The sequence below is a fragment of the Schistocerca nitens genome, chromosome 12 (genome assembly GCF_023898315.1).
Source record: "Schistocerca nitens isolate TAMUIC-IGC-003100 chromosome 12, iqSchNite1.1, whole genome shotgun sequence".
Classification (NCBI taxonomy): Eukaryota; Metazoa; Arthropoda; class Insecta; order Orthoptera; family Acrididae; genus Schistocerca; species Schistocerca nitens.
The window spans coordinates 40721179-40743209 of NC_064625.1; the positions used below are offsets into that span (position 1 = coordinate 40721179).

A 22031-nucleotide genomic window follows, 5' to 3' on the forward strand; every position below is an offset into this window, starting at 1 on the left:
GGGACTGATGACCTCAGAAGTTAAGTCCCATAGTGCTCAGAGCCATTTGAACCAACCTGCTATAATCATTAGTTTCGACATACTACCGAGTCATCATCAAATTATTTGAATACGTTATATGGTTGACAAATTACTGTGTAACAGGTTCATATTATCTGACAAAGCATCTGATGATGAACTGGTAACAAATCAAAACTGGTAAGTATACCATTTGTGCAGCCAGAAGATGAAATATGTAATAAAATTTTTTTACAAGATGGTCACTTGTGTTTCCTTAAGCCAGTTGCCTGGTCTGTGTATTTTTATTTCTAGTCACCTTTTTTAACCACTTTGTTGCTACTTCACAGTCAGTACTGAGTCCTCCTGTTCCTTCAACATTGAGTCTTACAAGACAGTACTGCTGTGCATTTCACAAGGGACTGCATTATAATAGAAACTGGCCACATGTTAAAGAATAATTGAAACAGCACTTAACAGTGTTATATAATATCAATTCTAAAATATTTTTACGCTTTCAGTACCATTTTCTAGTTTCTAATTTTTATCTATTTTTTGAGTGATTCTTTAACTGCATCCATCAGTTTATTCACATTATAAACTGTTGACTTTCAGTTGTTCAGATTTTTGAGAGTTTACACTTTAAAATTTACTTTTTGTTTGCAAAATTTTAGTGTGAAATTGGTCATCCTGCAAGAGCTGCCAGAACATATCAGAACCAGGAACAGTAATTTCAATAAGTCTGCAGAAAGACAGACATCGAAAGATGTGGCCTCAGTTGAGCTGAAACTTGAGCCCATTCTTTGTGCCCCATCAACTTCAAAATCATCTGTGTATGATGGTGCTGGACCTTCCAGGAAGCAGACTCCGGGAACGTCAAAGATAAGTGAGTCAAGTAATAGTGCACGCACGAGCACAAAAACAGAGAACTTGCCGGGTCCGTCGAAACCTTCTTTAGCAGCTGCTTCTGTAGCTGCCTCTCCCAGCACAGTGTGGCAACAGGCAGGCTCTTCGAAAGTGTGTAATAAATCTGAGCTGGTGGCATCTGACAGTGGTTTGGGACATGGTAACAGTTCTGTAGCTAACAAAGCATCAACCAGTGCTATCCCTCCGAGCCGTAATGCCCCAGCCAAAGCATCAACCAGTGCTATCCCTCCGAGCCACAATGCCACAGCTGTGGCTGTCGATCAGGAGAGAGCCTCTCTGTCAGAAAGGAATGAGTCGGTTCTCTTGCAGACCCAGAAGGGAACAGTAGACGATGCAGAAATTGGAGGCCAATTGAGGGACACAATGGTCGGAATGGAAAATGAGTGTCCCATATCGCAAAGAAGAGGTGCTGAAGATACTTCGGAAGACGGCACACCTGTAAAAGGTCATGTGAGAGAAGAAATTGATAATAATGCTGAACTCGAAAATTCAATTGTTCAGAACAAGCAACTGGAGGCACAACTTGCAGAAGTGCCTCTTCTGGATAAACATCCACCACAGACACTATCCTCCCAGCAAAAGCCCTCTGCTCTTACTCAAAAAGGAAATGCTTATCCTGAAATGTATGATATGTTTGCTGATGAACCACCAAGTGCATCAGTGGTTCAGAGTGCATGTAACAAAGAGAATAACAATTTGGAGCAACCAGGTGGAAGTGAGAAACAGGTCCGTAGGTACCAACTGAATGCACAAACATCCACTAGTAGTGAGAGAAAACCTTGCGCCAAGTCGGGGAACACTAGTTCTGCCCATGAAAATAGGAAAAGCGCCAACGAGTGTCTCGCCGAAGGCCTACCCCTCGGAAGCAGTGCAGCTCCAATTAATTTGGGGCTCTTTCACCTTGAAGTGCCTGTACATTTTACATCTGACATTTCTGCAGTGAGCAGCTGGGAGGAGAAATTTCGTATTGCAGTGAGAAATGTGCAGGAGCTGAAAGCAAGAACCGAAGAGCGTCAGAAAAAATTGGCAGACGGAAACATTGATAAAGTGCCCGAAGCAGAAGGTGAAAAGAAAGAAGAAACAGTTACAAAAACTGCAGAGGAATCAAATTTGAATGCTGACTTCGTGAAAAAGTCACACAGTTTGTACTGGGATGAGAAGGATGACGAGAGTATACATTTCAATTGGGGCCATGAACGTGAACATTCGAATACTGGAGCCCAGGTATCAGATTTTGACCAGACCACTCGAGAAGAGGGAGATAACTCGGCCTCCCGTCAGAAGGATGAGAACAGTTGGATTTCTTCTGAGTATGGGAATGGAAAGGCTGAGGGTAGTCATGCGGATGGCGACAGTCACTTTGGTAAAGTTTTTTGTAATACTGAAGTCAGTAGCACTCCTTCCGAAGTGAACAATTCCCTAGAGGAGAGAGACTTCGAGGTAGACCGGAGCTCTTGCCACGAAAATAGGGAGGCGTTGATCAGTCATGAGAGATCGCATGGTTCAACAGTACGAGAATACATTCCTCTTGAAAGGTGGAAAGAAAGTGAGAATGACCAAATAAAATTTGATGAACAAAATGAGAATGATGTCATCAGTAACTGTAGAAAAGAATACATCATTCATACAAAAGACACACAAAATACGACTAATAATCCTCCAGATTTGTCTGCAGCTGACAGTGGGTTACTGGAAGATGAAGTAAAACCTAGTTTGAGTGGTGGTGGTGGTGGTGGTGGTGGTGATGGTGGTAGTAGTGATTGTGATGAAGAGGAAGAAAAAACTCTTCAAGAAGTTGCGAATGTCACTGATGTATTTCGTAAATTGATAGAATGTAAAGAAAGGGGAGAAATTACACTAGGTACTGAGTTAGAGCTGTTGGTTGCTGGAAGCCCACATTCGTCTGATGATGAGGAGATTTTACCTGATTGTTTTTCTGACAATCTCTTTAGCCTGCAAGACATTCTCGAGAGAGAGGACACAGACGAAAAGTTGTCTAATGATGCCCTCTCGTCACCTGCACAAAAGAGGGCTAGAGATTCTCAAGAAGCCACAGGTGCCCACACAGAGGACACTGCCATCGACTTCGAAGAGCAGGACACTATCTCCTCTCCCAGGAAAAAGGCCCGCATGACTGAATCGAAGGCCGAAATGACTTTTAGTGGTAGTGGGGTTCTGGAGCCTAGCAGTGTCGATGGGGAGGAGCACAATAAGCCACAGTCTGCCACTCCGAGCAGTACCCATGGGGTCTCGACAGACAGTAAGGCTGACGGTTCGGGTGAAAAGACTGGAGAGGCAGCTACCGCCACTCGGCACGATGAACGCAGGAGAGAGAGGAGTCCAGACTCCTACAGGACCCAGGAGGAGAAACACAGGAAGAGCTCCCGCCACCACGATGACTCTGACAGGCAGAATCGGAGTGATGACAAGAGGAGGGAAAACAGAGATCGGAGGCGGGGAGAGGAACACAGACGTGACAGGAGGGAGAGAGAGCGGAGGAGCTGGCGGCGTGACAGCCGCAGCCGGAGTGGCAGTCCTGCGGACTACCTATCATCCAGGAAGCGCCGGAGTTCCGGGTCACCCGACCGCCGGCACAGAGGTGTGGAGGACATCCCGCTGCCTGCAGCCCTGCGGCAGCAGCGGAGGTCCCAATACAGGGCGGACGACGAGCCGCCACCAGCTGCAGAGGCACGGGAGGGAAGGCAGAAGCGTTCCTCCACACTCTCCGCTGGTGTTGACCCGAAGCTGTCATCTGCTAATATTACACAGGTTGGTTTCTTATGTAACATGAATTATATTGTTTGTACAATGCAGAATGCAGTCAACTGCATAATGAAATGGAGATGGTAGTTTTTAATTCATAAATATGTAATTGAGATTGTTCACAGGGTAAAATTGATTTTGATAGAGAGCTTTCTAAAAGTGAAAAATGGTGAATAATTATGTAAGTCCTAGTGTAGGTAAGCTAGACATAACTGATCCAGTTTTTCCGCAGTCCATGTTCCACTACCATGCAGTGCTGTGTCAAAACATACATTCTCAGAAATTTCTTCCTCAAATTAAGGCTTATGTTTGATACTAGTAGACTTCTCATAGCTAGGAATGTCCTTTTTGCCTGTGCTATTCTTCTTTTACTGCCCTCCAACCTCCATCCATCATTGGTTATTTTGCTGCCTAGGTAGCAGAATTCCTTAACTTCATCAACTTCGTTACAATCAGTCCTGATGTTAAGTTTCGTGCTGTTCTCATTTCTGTTTCTTCTCGTTACTTTTGTCTTTCTTCAATTCATTCTCAGACCATATTCTGTGTCCATTAGACTGTTCATTCCATTGTGCATATCCTGTAATTCTTCACTTTCACCGAGGATACCAGTGTCGTCAGCAAATATTATCATCAATGTCCTTTCACTTAGAATTTTAATTCCACTCTTGAAACTTTCTTTTATTTCCATCATCGCTTGTTCAAGGCATGGATTGAAAAGTAGGAGTGAATGACTACATCCCTGTCTTACATCCTTTGTAATCTGAGCACTTCTTTCTTGATCTACCACTCTTATTATTCCCTCTTGGCTCTTATATGAGTTGTTTATTATCCTTCTCGCCTTATAACTTACCCCTATTTTCCACAGAATTTTGAACATCTTGCACCATTTGACATCATTGAACGCTTTTTCCAGATTGATAAATCCTGTGAACATGTCTTGATTTTTCTTTAGTCTTGCTTTCATTATCAGCTGCAACATCAGAACTGCCTCTCTGGTGCCTTTACCTGTCCTAAAGCCAAACTGATTGTCGTTTAGCACATCCGCATTATTCTTCTCAGCAACTTGGATGCATGAGCTGTAAGCTGATTGTATGATAATTCTTGCACTTCTCAGCTCTTGCAGTCTTCAGAATTGGGTGTATAATATTTTTCTGAAAGTCAGGTGGCATATCGCCAGGGTCACACATTCTACACATTAATGTGAATTAGTCATTTTGTTGCCACTTCTCCCAACGATTTTAGAAACCGTTTTTGAACGTTATCTATTTCTGCTGCCTTATTTGATCTTAAGTTGTCTAATGGTCTTTTAAATTGTGATTTTAATAGTGGACCCCCATCTATTCTATATAGACTCCTGTTTCTTTCTCTATCACATCATTCAAGTCTTTCCCCTCACAGCGACCTTCAGTGTACTCTTTCCACCTGCCTGCTCTCTCCTTTGCATTTTAACAGTGATATTCCCATTGTGCTGTTAACGTTACATGCACTCATAATGTTACCACCCTTGCTTTTAATTTCACCAAAGGTTGCTTTGACTTTTCTGTATGCTGAGTCAGTCCTTCCAGCAATCATTTTTTCCCCGATTTCTTCACATTTCTCATGCAGCCATTTTGCCATTGCTTCCCTGCACTTCCTATTTTTTACATTCTCAAGCGACTTGTAGTTCTGTATTCTTGTGTCTCCTTCAACATTTTTGTTCTTCTTTCTTTCATCAATCAACTGAAGTATTTCTTCTGTAACCCATAGTTTCTTCACAGCTTTTTTTTACTTGTGTTCTCAAGTATACCTCCTCCTCTTGTGATTCTTGAATGGAGTATTTGCTATTACTAGCTGAAATCCATTGCAGAACTCAGTTAGTCTTTCTCTTATCTCATTCCTAGTAGCAAGCCCATATTCCAACGTAATCCTGTCTTCAACTCATTCTGCTAAAACCACATTCCAGTCCCCTCTGTCTATTAGATTTTCATCTCCTTTTACATACTATATTGCCCTTTCAATATCCTCATATACTTTCCCTCTCTCTTCATCTTCAGCTTGAGACAGCAGCATGTATACACCATTGATGGTGTTGGTTTGCTGTTGATTCTGATGAGAACAACCATATCACTGAACTGATCACAGTAGCACACTCTCTGCCCTACCTTCCTTTTCATAACGAAACCTACTCCCCTCACACCATTTTCTGATGCTGTTGATATTACCCTATACTCATCTGACAGCAATCCTTATCTTCTTTCCGTTTCACTTCACTGAATCTGAGCATTTGCATTTCGATTTCAGATTTTCTATCTTCTGTACCATGTTCAATCTGCTGACATTCCATGCCCCAATTTGTAGAACATTATCCTTTTGTTGGTTTTTCTCACAGCCACCTTCCCCATGGCAGTCCACTCCTGGAGATCTGGACTGGGGACTGTTCCAGAATCAATGGAGAGATTGTTATGACACTTTTTCAATTACAGGTGACATGTCCTGTGGATACACATTATATGTTCTTAATGCAGTGGTTTCCATTGCCTTCTGCAGCCTCGTTCCATTGATTGTTGCTGACTCTTCTGCCTTTAGGGGCTCTTTCCCATCCCAATGGCAAGAGAGTGCCCTGAACCAATGTCCGCTCCTCCACCCTCTTTGAGAAGGCCGTTGGCAGAATGAGGGTGGCTTCTTATGCTGGAAGTCTTTGGCCGCCCATGCTGGTGTTCTTTATTCAAAATCTAAGTGATGGCAGGGTTCGGACCTGGAACAGAGGATGTTTTGATTAGTAATCAGACACTAGACAACAGGTCTCCTCCCATGGATAGCATATATAACATTATACAATGTGTGAAATCCTATAGTACCATAATGAAGTAGCAGCAGAAACTCTATTGTTAAACATGACTAAGCTATGTAGGCAGCAACCATGTGAACCGAGTGCACTGTTGCTGCGTAAACCATGCTAGTGATAGACGCCTGTTCAGTAGTTTTATTTTTTATGCTGTTTCAATGAAATGACACTGTTTTTGTACCTGAGGGCTAAGGGAAAGGTTTCTTCTGAGAGGTGCAGAGTTATGGAAAGCTGTTGGGCTGTGGAATGTAGACCAGGCAATACTGTTGTTGCACGGGGCAGTCAAATGAAATCCAGACAGATGGCGGAAAAGCAAGTAAACTGTTTATTACTTAAAAGGTAATTGCCATAACAGCTAATTCATTTATCCCACTGTGAGACAAGGCAGTCAATACCTTCATGGAAAAATGTTTGCAGTCTCCCGCAGAAACATAGTTGTACCCAGGTGTGCACCTCTTCTTCCAAACCAAATCAACTATCATGAATGTCATTCTTCAGGGGTCCAAAAATGTGGCAATCCCATGGGGAGACAATAAGAGCCTCCCAGTGAAAGTTCCGCAGCTTAGTCAAAACAGTAGCACACCAGCTCTGATGAAGTCACGATGAGCTTCTCCTTTGGCTGAAAGGCCCCTCTGCTCATTGACTACCTGGAACACGACACAACAATTAATGCACAGTATTACTTGCACAACACTTTGGAAAAATTGAAGCACACCATCAAATTGAAACAACCAGAAATGTTGGCTAATGGCATCATTCTGTTGCAAGATAATGCCCACTCACACACTGACAAGGTTGTTTTGACTGCACTGCAGAAGTTTTGCTGGGAAGCCCTTACACATCCTCCATATGGTCCGAATCTCCTCTCATGCCATTTCCATGTTTATGGAGTCCTGAAGAAAGTAATTCGGGGCAGCTCTGTAGGCAAATGTAAACATTTTCCATGATGGCACTGACTGCCTTCTCTTGTAATGACATAAATGTATTAACAGTTATGATGATTACTTTTGAAGTAGTGGACAGTTTACTTAACAATATAAGGAAAGGATAAGATTGTTACTTACTGTAAAAATAACACATTGAGTTGAAGATAGGTACAACAAAAAGACACTTTAGCTTTCAGTCAAAGCCTTCATCAGAAAAGGAAAAAAACACACACACACACACACACACACACACACACACATTCATTCATTCATTCATTCATTTACACAAGCAAGCACACCTCATGCACAGATGACTGCCATCTTCGGCAGCTCATCCAAAAGCTAGTGCATATGTGTCTTTTCATCGTACCTGTCTGCTATTAAATGTGTCATCTTTACTGTAAGTACAATCTATCTTTTCCTTATGTTGTCGATATTCCAACTTGGAGTTACCATTTTTATAACAGTTTACTTACGTTTGTCCACCTGCCCTGGTTTCAGTTGACTGCCCCCTGTACATAAATGGACCAATGAAGACTGTAATGGATGGAAAGTTTGGAGGATGCCTTTATCCAGCAGTGGATATGGAGTCATTGATAATAACTTTATACATTGCATTGTGTATTAACAGTAAGGATTGCATTTAACAAGGGGAGGCCGCCAATTGTGAAATTCAGATTCAATTCATACTGCGCATAATAAAAGCTCATGGCCAGAGGTGTAATGTGGCAAAGCACCAAGATGCACTTCTCAGCCGTTGTCGAGAAAATCGACAGTTAAAAGAAACCGTTGCGGTGAAATACTCTCTACGATTAATAATTTTCTACAGCGTCGTGGCGCAGCGGTAAGCGCTCGGGTTCGTAATCCAAACGTCACCGGATCAAATCTCACGCCATGCAATTTTTTTTTATTATTAGTTTTTTGTAATTCATTAATGAATTGCTTATGCATGTTGGTGAAGGCGGATCGCTCTCCAATTGTACCGCCTCCATTTTTCCGTTTGTTTAACAGGGTGTACCAAAGCTCTCACGTCCGCACTGATTTTCGACGATGTTATAAGTTACGCTAGGGACCGCATCTACCTTCTTTCGAAATTGGCAGGCAACTACGCTGTTATGCAGCGGCTCATTTCGACCCATTCAACATCTGTCCTTCAAGTGCATCGAGCGAGTAACGGAGTTTATATTTCATACCTGCCACAGCAAATTTGTGTTCGTGGGGTCTCTATTCTAATTCGAACGTTTGACTTACGCTGTACGTATTCATTTTGGAATATCGTTTCTACGTCTTCTGTTAACTATACGTGGTTAACATTATGAAGACAATTAATAACATTTGTGAAATACAACTTTGTTTGCGGAAAACATAATCATGTTCGAAGTCGCGTTTTTCCACGAAAACGACTTTCAACAACTTATTATATGCATAATTGTTGCTACCAAATGAAAGTGCTGGCAGGTCGACAGACACACAAACAAACACAAACATACACACAAAATTCAAGCTTTCGCAACAAACTGTTGCCTCATCAGGAAAGAGGGAAGGAGAGGGAAAGACGAAAGGATGTGGGTTTTAAGGGAGAGGGTAAGGAGTCATTCCAATCCCGGGAGCGGAAAGACTTACCTTAGGGGGGAAAAAAGGACGGGTATACACTCGCGCACACACACAAATATCCATCCACACATATACAGACACAAGCAGACATATATTTGAATTACAAAAAAAACAAATACTAAAAAAAAAAGGTTGCATGGCGCGAGATTCGATCCGGCGACCTTCGGATTACGAACCCGAGCGCTTACCGCTGCGCCACGACGCTGTAGAAAATTATTAATCGTAGAGAGTATTTCACCACAAAGGTTTCTTTTACCTGTCGATTTTCTCGACAACGGCTGAGAAGTGCATCTTGGTGCTTTGCCACATTACACCTCAGGCCATGAGCTTTTATTATGCGCAGTATGAATCGAATCTGAATTTCACAATTGGCGGCCTCCCCTTGTAAGAACATGGCGCAGTAGTTAAGGCAGTGGGCTTGCATCATGAGATCGAATATCTGTTTGGGCCTGCAGGTTTCAGTTTCCCTGCTTTCCCTAAATTGTTTTTAACGAATGCTGGCATAGTTCCTTTGAAATAACTATTGCTGATTTCCTGTGCAATCGCAACTTTTATCTGTTATACACTAAACCCTAATAATCTTTCCTTCCTGTGTGAAGATTACTTTAGTTAGCACAAATACATTTTTTAGTAATAGTATTGAAGTAATAGTATCTCTAGTTTTTGATGCAGTGAACATACATTTTTAGTAACAGTATTGAAGTAATTGTAGCTCTAGTTTCTGATGCAGTGAACATCATATAAGATTTTGCTAGGTCTTATCAGTGTTGCCGTGATGCTGGCTAGTGGCTGTCCGATGTAGAAAGCAGTCGTGTGCAATGGCTGCTTCTACATATTTCAGTGTAAATTTCACTGTTGAAAGAAAGAAAGAAAAATGAGTTATCGGTAATGTATACCAAATTATTTCATATGTTTTTTGGCTTTTTAAATACAAATATGAGATTTAAAATCACTTGATACATACAGTTTTTGAAATACAAGGAAGTTTGAGTGTTTTGATAAATACTGAAAATATTACGAACAGGGGCTTTCTCTGGTTTCCAATGTTTTAATGTCTTGGTGGAATCTTTCACCTTGTTTGTCACTAACTGCCTCTAGGTTTCTGGTTAATAGTTCACGTGTGAATACAAGTAGTGTAGTCTCAAAGGCATTCGGCATCCAGTGGTGTTGATATATCCTCAGAAGAGTTTTGACAACACATTGATATTTTTCCCCTTGTTTTTGCTAAGAAAGCCGTTCACTCACTCCACAAATGCTTCCACACAACCTGCTCATGTTTATTTAGCTAATTCTCTAATTACAAGTCATTTATCACTTTTCTCATATCAGGTCCACTGAAAATTCTTTCCTTCAGTTTACCTTTACTCATTTTAGGATGCAGTTCTGTCAGATACTTAAAACCTCTGCCTTCCTTACCCATAGCTCACAATAAGTTTTTCATAAGTCCAAGCTTTATATGAAGTGGAGGAAGATGGAGGAAGAAGTATAGTCTTTGGATCAACTAAGGATGTGTGTGTGTGTGTGTGTGTGTGTGTGTGTGTGTGTGTGTGTACATCCACAAGGCTGTTTTCTACCAGTCGCTCTTAACAAAATGTCACTCTGTTGTTCTACTGTCCCACATGAATAAAAAATGACAATACTGTGTAAACCACTTTTCCCTCAGACTCATATACTAGGTCTACAACTTTGCTTCTGCCGTTTTTTCTCGAAGTTCGAGACTTTATTGCAAAAAACTTTCAAAAAATTTAAGATTAAAAGTATTGGCCATCATTGGCCACAGCTTTCTCCTAGCTTTAGGGCAGCATATGAATCCTGCTGTGTATAATCTGGGCATCTTTTGAGGGTAGCCATAAATCAATCCAATTTTGCACTTGTTCATATGACCGCAAGTGCTAGTCAGCTAGGTGGTGTGTCATACATCGAGAAAGGTGGCAGTCAGAGGAAGGAATATCTGGATAATACAGTGGGTGGGGTAGAACTTCCCATTTCAACATTTCCAAGTATGTTTTGACGGGATTTTTGACATGGGGTCGTGCACTGTCATGCTGCAAAATCATTTTTTTCATGTCTATCACTGTAGTGTGGCCGTTTGTCTTTTAGTGCTCAGCTCAAATACATCAATTGCTTTCTATAACAATCCCCTGTGATTGTTCCCATCGGTTGCAGTAGCATCGAAAGCTTTCTCTCTTTCACAACCATGCCGTCAAAATCACCATTCTTGAAGCATGGAAACCATTTTCTGCAAAGTTCTGTCACTAACAGATGTCTCATCGTAGGTCTTACCCAGCTTTTTATGAGCCTTAGCTGCAGAGTTCTTCATATCAAAGCAGAAAATTAAAACTTCCCGCAGATGACAATAATTGGGCTCATAAGTTGATGTATTCAGTCGAGAATAACTTTATGATGCAATCAAAAATCGACTAATATTTTGATGGTGTTACGTTCTCAAATGCCTAAGTTTACTGTATGACACTTATGACGAACGACTTGCACCACTACTTTCCCCATGCGAAACGGCGGAAGCAAAGTTGTAGACCTAATAGTTACAACCTTCAAATCCCCTCATACTCGTCACTCGACTTAATCAGACTTCATTCCACATAAAATTATTACAATATTACCATATTTCTCTTTCACTGCAACTAAATGAGCAGCCTCTATGGATGGTTTTTGACTCCTTTTACATTATATTTAGATGAATCGGGTCTACAGCTCATGGTTCCGGATCACAGGGTCCCAGTTTCGATTCCCGGCCAGCTTGGGGATTTTCTCGGACCTAGGATTGGGTGTTTGTGTTGTTCTCATCATCATACAGGAAGTGCCGAGACTGGAAAGATTTGGAACTTGTATGGGCACTGATGGCCATGATGTTGAGTGCCCCACAAACCATCATCATCATCATCATCATCATTTTGATGAATCAGGAAAGAGGCACCATTCTGTAGGGTCATGAACATTGATGGAAAATGGTCAGTAAATCGATAGAATTCAGTATTTGTCAGATTGGTCAGTTCAAGTCTTTTTTTTTCCGTAAAGTCAACTTTATACCTGTCTCTTTATTTTTTTTAAATTTTTTTTTAATTTTATTTTTAAGATTTGTATGATATAGAAAAGGTTTGCACCCAGTAAAGTTATGTTTTATGTGGCAGATGGATTGAAAAATTAGAAAAAGCTATTGAGAAGGTTTTGAGCTATAACTTTATAAAAAAAAAACGTGTAATTCTTGATTTCTATATTGGGTACGTGATCTAAGTGTTGTGAAGTCATTGAAATCATGACGGCATATGATAAATCTCAGGTAACTCAGACATACTCAGTTTCTTTTGGCTTCAGTTCTACAGAGCAGCACGCTTCTACTCAGAAGCGCAGAGAGAGATGTAAAGTGAAACTGATTTCTGCACAACTACATTTGTCTTCCACCCATCCTGTGTGTAGCAGTGATGGTGTAATTTCAGCTCCCAGAACCACTCCATCAATTCATCTTTATTCTACTAGACAAGCTGCTTCAAGGGCAGGGTTAATGTGATGTTTGGAAATGGTAGGAGGGAACTTTGCTGTTCAGCCACCTTGTGAAGATATCAGAGAAACCTTTGAGGCAATATTTCCTGAAAGTGTTCCTTCTGAGCTCGCGCTTTCAAAGACAAAAGTCAAGATACTTAGTATGTGATGCTTTAGCTCCATATTTTGAAAATCAGTTGGTAGATAATATTGGAGGAACACATTTTTCTTGTTGTTTTGATGAAAGTGTGCATGCAAATTCAGAGGAAGGCATCACACTGTAGTTAAATTTACTGGTCAGATTCCAAAGAAATGATTATGACATGACATCTGCAGACTTTCTTTGCTGGTAAAGCAACTGTTAATGATATTTACTTCAAGGTAAATGAAGCCTTGGAGAATGCCCAGTTTTCTCGTTCAGAGTTATTGGTGATAGGTTGTGGTGGACCCAATGTTAACAGATCTGTGAATCATCTTAAGAATGATTCTCTGGTCATGTTAGGAAGGAAATAGTTGATTAATGTTGGCACGTGTAACGTACACCCATCCATAATACGTTCCAAAAAAGAATACAGGACTGTGATGAAAATGCTTTGGATGTGATCTTGTTGGTTTATAAAATACGTATCCTCTAGATTGCTGACATTAGCGCCTGCTGGAGAGCAACTTCCAGAACAATAATTCAGCTTTTGAAAAAAAACTTTCTTCAGTTCATACCCCAATACCAAATCAGGTTGATGAGTTCTTTGAAATACAAGAATATTATTATAAAAGGCAATGCTACCAAAGCAGAAATTATGTTTGCTTGTGCAAATGCTCTTATGTATTCAAGATTCACTAGTTTCAAACAATGGAAAATCCAGGATGGAATGTAACAGTATTGTGAAAAGGAAAGTTGTTACTCACCATACAGTGGAGGTTGGGGAGTGCGCAGGGATGAGGTGGAAAGATGGTAGCAGAGAGTTGGAGGGGGGGAGGGGGGTTGCAGAAAAGGAGGGAAGTAAAAAGACTTGGTGCAATGGAAGAATGAGGGCTGTGTAGTGATGGAATGGGAACAGAGAAGGGGCTAGGTGGGAGAGGAAACTGGCTAACAAAGGTTAAGGCCAGGAGGGTTACAGGAACATAGGATATATTGCAAGGAAAGTTCCCACCTGTGCAATTCTGAAAAGCAGGTATTGGTGGGAAGGATTCATATGGCATAGGCTGTAAAGTAGTCATTGAAATGAAGAATGTCATGTTTGGCAACATGCTCAGCAACAGGGTGGTCCACTTGTTTCTTGGCCACAGTTTGTCAGTGGCCATTCATGCAAACAGACAGCTTGTTGGTTGTCATGCCCACATAGGATGCAGCACTGGTTGCAGCTTAGCTTGTAGACCACATGACTGACTTCACAGGTAGCCCTGCCTTTGATGGAATAGGTGATAATTGTTACCGGACTGGAGTAGGTGGTAGTGAGAGGATGTATAGGACAGGTCTTGCATCTAGGTCTATTACAGGGGTATGAACCATGAGTTAAGGGGTCGGAGTAGGGGTTGTGTAGGGGGGGACAAATATATATTGCGTAGGTTCGGTGGAAGGTGGAATACCAGTGTGGGAAGGATAGTGGGCAGAACATTTCTCATTTCAGGGTACAACGAGAGGTAGTCAAAACCCTGACAGAAAATGTAATTCAGTTGCTCCAGTCCTGGGTGGTACCGAGTTACGAGGGGAATGCTCCTCTGTGGCTGGATGGTGGGACTTTGTGAGGTGGTGGGAGACTGGAATGATAATGCACGGGAGATTAGTTTTTGTACAAAGTTGGGAGGATAATTACGGTTTGTGAAGGCTTCAGTGAGACCGTCGAGAGGGACCGTTCATAACTGCAGATGCAATGACCACAGGTGGCTAGGACCGAGCGAGGTGGCGCAGTGGCTAGCACACTGGACTCGCATTCAGGAGGACGATGGTTCAATCCCACGTACAGCCATCCTGATTTAGGTTTTCTGTGATTTCCCTAAATCGCTCCAGGCAAATGTCGGGATGGTTACTTTGAAAGGGCGTGGCTGACTTCCTTCCCCATCCTTCCCTAATCCGATGAGACTGTCCTCCCCTGAACAACCCAACCAACAGGTAGCTAGGCCATATGGAAGGGACTCCATGGTATGGAACGGATGGCAGCTGTCAAAGTGGAGGTATTGCTGGTGGTTAGTAGGTTTGATATGGATAGAGGTACAGATGTAGCTGTCTTTGAGGTGGAGGTCAACATCTAGGAAGGTGGCTTGTTGGGTTGAGTAGGACTAGGTGAAGCAAATAGGTGGGAAGTTCAAAACAACAGTGGTAGAGTCTTTATCCACAGGTAAAATTATAAGATTGGGATCAGTTTTTAGATGGTGGACTGCAGTTCTTTCTGTGGAAGTAAGGTTAGTTTGCTGGTTCGGGGATTTGGGGAATGATGGTGAGGCAAGGTTCAAGTTTAAGAAATTCTGGAAAGTTGACAGGGGGTGATTTGGGGGCAGTAGGGGTGGATCACAGTTAGATGGAGGAGTGAACTGAGTTATGCAGGGTTCAACATTGGTCTTTGGTCGAGTTTGGTTGGTAGGGTTGGTGGCGAAAAAGTGTTTCCACTGTAGGGACCGGGAGAAGGAGGGGACTGATATTTTTGTGGGGCTAAGGCTTCTGGAGGAGTGGTTCATGACTGTGTTTCTGGTCCGGTTCTTTCATAAGAGAGATCTTTTAATTCCTCTAATTCCTAATGAGCTTACAAACCTTGTCAGAACACTCATGAATCAATTTTATGTTAGTGCTGCTCCACTGAATCTGGAAGTATTTTGTGATAAGTATTACATGCCATGGAAAAACATAGTGTTCAACACTATACAAAGTGAACGTCTCAAGAAGCTAAGCGCACAAGAAAGATGTAGCTGTAGTTCTTCCTGTTGAGTAACACGAACATGTGCTAGATGAAGAACTGAAACTGTTGACGTCAGAAAAATCGGGTGTTGACAAGAACCCAGTGAACATTTACTGGAGTCAGTTTTTTGAGAAAACATATACCTCTCGAGAAAAGAAATGGTGTACTGTTACGAAAAGTGTGCAGGCTCCACTTATATGTTCACTTGCCAGTGCAGATGCAGGAAGGGGATTCTCATTGTCGAGGAACATCTCGAATGAAGACACCACAAATGTGTGTGAAAGAATGTTGGATGCTCATTTGACTGGAAGAGATGCTGTGTTGAATGTGTTTGAAGTGTAAAGGGAAGAAGTTAAAAGGGCCTTAGAAGCAGCAGAACAGTGCCAGGATGGAATCCAGCCACTGCCAATGTCGGTTGGTGCTGGAAAGTGGGCTGCATGTTCAGGATCTTCACAACCACCTCTGTGTCAACAGCCTGTAAATACTGTAACCCTTCACGGAGGTATTGCAGCCTAATTATGACAACTAGGTCCTCAGCTCCAGCCCAGAATTTACTGCAAAAGCCGCTAACGTTGATGTTACCATCACATCAGCAGAGAGAAGTAGTCTCCTCATCATTGAGCAAGTGGACAGTAATGTGCTACTCTGGACCTAGAACGCAGACGCTTCTGACTTGGTTGGGGCACAAACCACTGCCTGTTGCATAAGCATCTGAGTCCAGGGGCAGCTCTGCGATTGGCAGCCGTCCCGAGAGTGGGACGAGAGGCTGCAGACAGCTGTGTCCTTTTCGGGGTGCCAATGGAAGCCCTGGAGCAGAATGAAGCCTGTCGTCCTCAGAGCCACAGCTGATGGCTGCACTGTCACAAGAACCTGAAAATACAGTAATGGAACTTGCAGTCAGCAGCCAGAGGGCGTAGTCACTGGGTAGATACAGTGATAGTCTGCCATTGTCCACTAACAGTTGTAATCGAGCCTCAATAAAGAGGTCATCATGAACTATTATTGATCCGTTTTCAGCCGCACAGAATCCTTCCTCAACAAAGAATCCTAGACCTCACCAAATCCCTCGGAGCTGTCCTGTTATAATTGGTGTCCTCTGGACCGTCTATGAGTGTTCCATTGTTATAGAGGAGATGGCTCACTTTGAAATTATCACTCAGAAACTTCTTCAACTGGCAAGTACAGTGCTCGTCTGGTACAAGCAGTAGTGTGAAGATGAGAAGTGAGTGTGTGAGGAAAAACTGAGGAAAAAAGAACAACAGGAAAAAGAAAAATTGTGACAAACAAATGAGTTTCAAAAAGAAAACTTAAATACTGCAGTTGGTGAACAGGCACTGAAAAGATGGAGGAAGAAGAAAAAGAGGAAAATGGACTGTCGACAAATTACTGGATGATTGAAATGAGTGCTTAAAAGAAGCAGCCAAGAAAAAGGACTTTTAGTGCAGCCCAAGCACTGATGGAAAGTGCTACAAACATTAAGAAACAAGAAGGCAAGAAAATTAAAAACATAGAGAAGGTGCAGAAAAGCAGTTGATAGCTAAAAAGTAGTGTTATAGCTCTTTCTTTTCCAAAGAAGCAAATACAGAGTGAAACTTACTGACTTAATTTTGTAAAGAAAGCTATACAACTTTCCCCATTACATTTCTAAATTAGAAGTTGTAAATATTTTGTTAGTATTACTCTGAAAATGGTACTGTACAGCTGCATTGTGAAGCTTTTATAAAACAAAGAAGCTGTAACTTACCAAACGAAAGCGTTGGTATGTTGATAGGAGACAATAAAAAAACACACAAACACACACACAAATTTCAAGCTTTCGCAAACCACGGTTGCTTCATCAGGAAAGAGGGAAGGAGAGGGAAAGACGAAAGGATGTGGATTTTAAGGGAGAGGGTAAGGAGTCATTCCAATCCCGGGAGCGGAAAGACTTACCTTAGGGGGAAAGGGTCAGGTATACACTCGCCCGCGCCCCCCCCCCCCCCCACACACACACACACATATCCATCGGCACATATACAGACACAAGCAGATATATGTAAATGTAGATATATTTTTCCCACGTGGAATGTTTCCCTCTATTAGAAACCTTCCATGTGGGGAAAATACATATAAAAAACAAAGATGCTGTGACTTACCAAACAAGAAAGCGCTGGTAGATCCATATCCATCCGCACATATACAGACACAGGCAGACATATGTATTTACATATGTCTTCCTGTGTCTGTACATGTGTGGATATATATATATATATATATATATATATATATATATATATATGTGTGTGTGTGTGTGTGTGTGTGTGTGTGTGTGTGTGTGTGTGTGTGTGTGTGTGTGTGTGTGCGCGCGCGCGCGCGTGCGTGCGTGCGTGCGTGCGTGCGAGTGTATACCTGTCCTCTTTTCCCCCAAGGTAAGTCTTTCTGCTCCTGGGATTGGAGTGACTCCTTACCCTCTCCCTTAAAACCCACATCCTTTCGTCTTTCCCTCTCCTTCCCTCTTTCCTGATGAAGCAACCTTGGGTTGCAAAAGCTTGAAATTTGTGTGTGTGTTTGTGTGTTTTTATTGTGTCTATCTACCAGCACTTTCTCGTTTGGTAAGTCACAGCATCTTTGTTTTTTATATATATATATATTTTTCCCATGTGGAATGTTTCCCTCTGTTTTATATATAGACACACACAGGGTGTTACAAAAAGGTACAGCCAAACTTTCAGGAAACATTCCTCACACACAAATAAAGAAAAGATGTCATGTGGGCATGTGTCTGGAAACGCTTAATTTCCATGTTAGAGCTCAGTTTAGTTTCGTCAGTATGTGCTGTACTTCCTCAGTTCTGATGATCAAATTGTAAATTTTCACAATCAACATGTGTGGGCTGACGAGAATCTGCACACAATTGTGCAATCACGTCATCAACATAGATTTTCTGTGAACGTTTGGGCAGGCATTGTTGGTGATGTCTTGATTGGGCCCCATGTTCTTCCACCTACGCTCAATGGAGCACGTTATCATGATTTCATACGAGATACTCTACCTGTGCTGCTAAAACATGTGCCTTTACAAGTACGACACAACATGTGGTTCATGCACGATGGAGCTCCTGCACATTTCAGTCGAAGTGTTCGTACGCTTCTCAACAACAGATTCGGTGACCGATGGATTGGTAGAGGTGGACCAATTCCATGGCCTCCACGCTCTCCTGACCTCAACCCTCTTAACTTTCATTTATGGGGGCATTTGAAAGCTCTTGTCTACGCAACCCCGGTACCAAATGTAGAGACTCTTCGTGCTTGTATTGTGGACGGCTGTGATACAATACGGCATTCTCCAGGGCTGCATCAGTGCATCAGGGATTCCATGCGATGAAGGGTGGATGCATGTATCCTCGCTAACGGAGGACATTTTGAACATTTCCTGTAACAAAGTGTTTGAAGTCACGCTGGTACGTTCTGTTGCTGTGTGTTTCCATTCCGTGATTAATGTGATTTGAAGAGAAGTAATAAAATGGAAAGTAAGCGTTTCCAGACACATGTCCACGTTACATATTTTCTTTCTTTGTGTGTGAGGAATGTTTCCTGAAAGTTTGGCCGTACCTTTTTGTAACACCCTATATTATATATAATAGAGGGAAACATTCCATGTGCCGCAGTCTCTCAGCCACATACTCCCGCCGATCAAGTACCACGGTAATGGAACCCTCGTTTGCCGGAAGAATGACGATGGATCGGTCAGCCTTCAGATCACGGATAGTCTGGGCTTCAGCTGTGGTGATATTGGGAGTAGGATTAAGGTTTTTCAAGAAGGATTGAGAGGCAAGGCTGGAAGTGAGAAAGTCCTGGAAGGTTTGGAGAGGGTGATTGTGAGGAAGAGGAGGTGGGTCCCACTGTGACGGAGGATGGAACTGTTCCAGGCAGGGTTCAGTTTGGATAGTGTCTTGGGGAGTTGGATCATTGGGAGTAGGATTAGGATTATTTTTCTTCGTGGCAAAGTGATATTTCCAGAAGAGATATGTATGGGTGTGGGTGTGCGCGCTGAGTAGAAACAAGTCAGTATTATTATAACCAAGTGCAATGATTTTCCTGGTTATTTATTTTTAATAATAATATTATCAATACATGCAATATTTTTATGTACTGGTTACAATCAAAACAATAAATAGGTATGAGTTGGTTGGCTGTGGGGATGGTGTAAACCAGATTTTTAAAAAAAATGCTTGTGACCCTTCTATTGTAATGATAAATTTGTGTCAGTATTTAATGTGTTTCTTTTATGTCCGAAGTCAGTTTCCGTAATTAAAATGATAAGTAAGAAAGTAATTTTAGTCTTAGGTTTGCTTTCCAGCCTTGGTCATGATCTAATCTGAGCTCTTTCAGTAACCTTTTAATGTCAAAACAATTGCAGACATTACCTTCTTGCTTATCGAATGCTGACAAAGGAACATTTCTTTACCTAAAGGATGTTATGGTGGTATTTTCATATAACAGATTCTGTTCTTGTAAAGTGGAACTAAGAAGTTCAGCTTGCTGCTTCGAGATGCCTAAGTTGCCAGATTAAATGGGCTTCCTTAGAGTTTTCAGGTTCCTAAGTGGGATCAAAGTTATTATAAGAAGCATCCTAAATTGAATCTCTGTCATCACTTCATCCTGTGACTTCAGTATCTTCCCATTGTAATGGATGTGCTTGTGTTGTGGAACTTGTCTAATGGCACATTAAAATAGATAATTTTATTCTTTTTGTTTTTGGAATATCCTTCAGTGCTCATTGTGTAAAAGTGACAGTCATCAAAATGGTTAATTGACTCGCACCAAAACATAGGTGCAGCAAAATGGCATCGAATTCTGTTACCATTCATGCACCTTATTAGAGTTTGTCACATGTACACAACAAACTTGTGGAGTTCACTGTTTATCTTGATCATGTAATCCTTACTGAGAATATAAGAAATATACTTTTCACACGTCTTTTCATATCTTTTCTTATTGGCTTTTCAAAACAGAATAATGACAAATATAATGAAATGTATTCAGTGATCTTTTGGACGGTTTTTGATTTGAGAACTTGAGAACTAACACAATTCTCATTAACCACTGAACTGAATTCGCAAATTTTGCTGAGCTGGCAGCTGACGAAACATCTCTTATTTCCACCACCGATGACTCATTAGTGTTGCTAACTGCACTACTAAAAATTTCCAATCCGAAGTACAGAATAAATCCAATGATGCTGAAAACAAAACAAAACAGAACAAAAAGCACGTATGGTATGACTGTCTTAGTAATTTATGTTTTAGTAGTTACTACAATAGGGAAGCAACAATGGTATTTTGTTTCATGTTACAAAATAATTATTGACCCGTATTATTCCTAACAGTTACTAGATAATACTGAAAAATTCCTCTGTTTCAGATATTTCTAAGTAATTTTCAAATTTTATGTTCTGTTTGCAGTTGGAACACTTAGCCGGCTACAGCTTCAGTTCAAGATCAGAATCTAGGACCACACGCGGAAAAAGGCCTCCATCTCCACCGCCGGTGAGCAAGTCACTGAAATTTTCACCCAAGCGCCCATCCCTGGATGACCGCATTGAGATGGAACTGGGTGTTCGCAAGGCAGCACCACCACCACCACAGCAGCAGCAACAGCAACAGCAGCAGCAGCAGCAGCAGCCACCGCAGCAGCAGCCACAGCAGCCGCCACAGCAGCCGCCGCCACCTCCACCACCGCAGTCAACGGCCCCTGTCCCACAGTTTCATCAACAACAGGGACCATACAATTTCCCATTCCCGCCCAACTACTATGGCCCCCACACTCCTCAAATTCCCAGTCCGGCTCCTCTGTTCCAGCAAGGCTTCAACCCTCTGCACTGCCAGGGGCGTCCTCAGTTCACCTGTCCCCCGCCACCCATCGTGCGCTACACCACACCGCCACCGCCTATCCAGAATAAGAGGCCGCCATTGCTGCCTACTCCTACGCACTTCCGGCCACGGATGGAGATGTGGGACACGAGCCCAGAGGCCATGGCGGCCATTATGAGGGGCACGCCTCCTCCACCTCCACCGCCTGCACAACCCCCACCTCCCATACAACCCCCACCTCCTGTACAACCTCCACCTCCAGTACAACCCCCACCTATGCAACCCCCACCTCCGGCACAACCTCCTCCTCCTGTACAACCCCCGCAGACACCTCCACAGCAGCACTTTCACAATTCGCGAGTTGTTCAGGTGAGGAAATCTTCTGTATTAACTTTAGCAATATTATGCCTCTTGTTCTCGATGATTATTTTGTACATCTTGAATTTTGTTAATATCTTTGAACTGCTGTATTCTTATTTGGCAGTATTGTTGAAGCTTTTTGATCATAACTTAAATTATTTATTATCTGTTTGTTAAAATTATCAATTATCATTGTTCAGCCTTCTGTTTCCAATGTTATAACTTGGTCAGCGGTGATATCCACAGTTTTCAATGAGAACAGATACCAAATGAATATTCATATTTCCCATTAATTTTGCCTCAAATATGTGTATCACATATACAGTATGAGTTCTAAATCCACCATCATGCTTGTTTACTGAGAGTTTTGGTGTAAGAAC

General features: G+C 42.0%; 1 protein-coding gene across 1 annotated transcript in view; it reads left to right on the forward strand.

The window, feature by feature from the left end:
- The window catches only part of LOC126215390 (serine-rich adhesin for platelets-like), a 267306-nt gene that overhangs the window by 98258 nt on the left and 147017 nt on the right, over positions 1-22031 (forward strand). Inside the window, exons 9-10 of the mRNA XM_049942097.1 lie at positions 672-3693; positions 20884-21660. Of these exons, the coding sequence (XP_049798054.1) occupies positions 672-3693; positions 20884-21660 (3799 nt within the window). The remainder of the gene's footprint in view (positions 1-671; positions 3694-20883; positions 21661-22031) is intronic.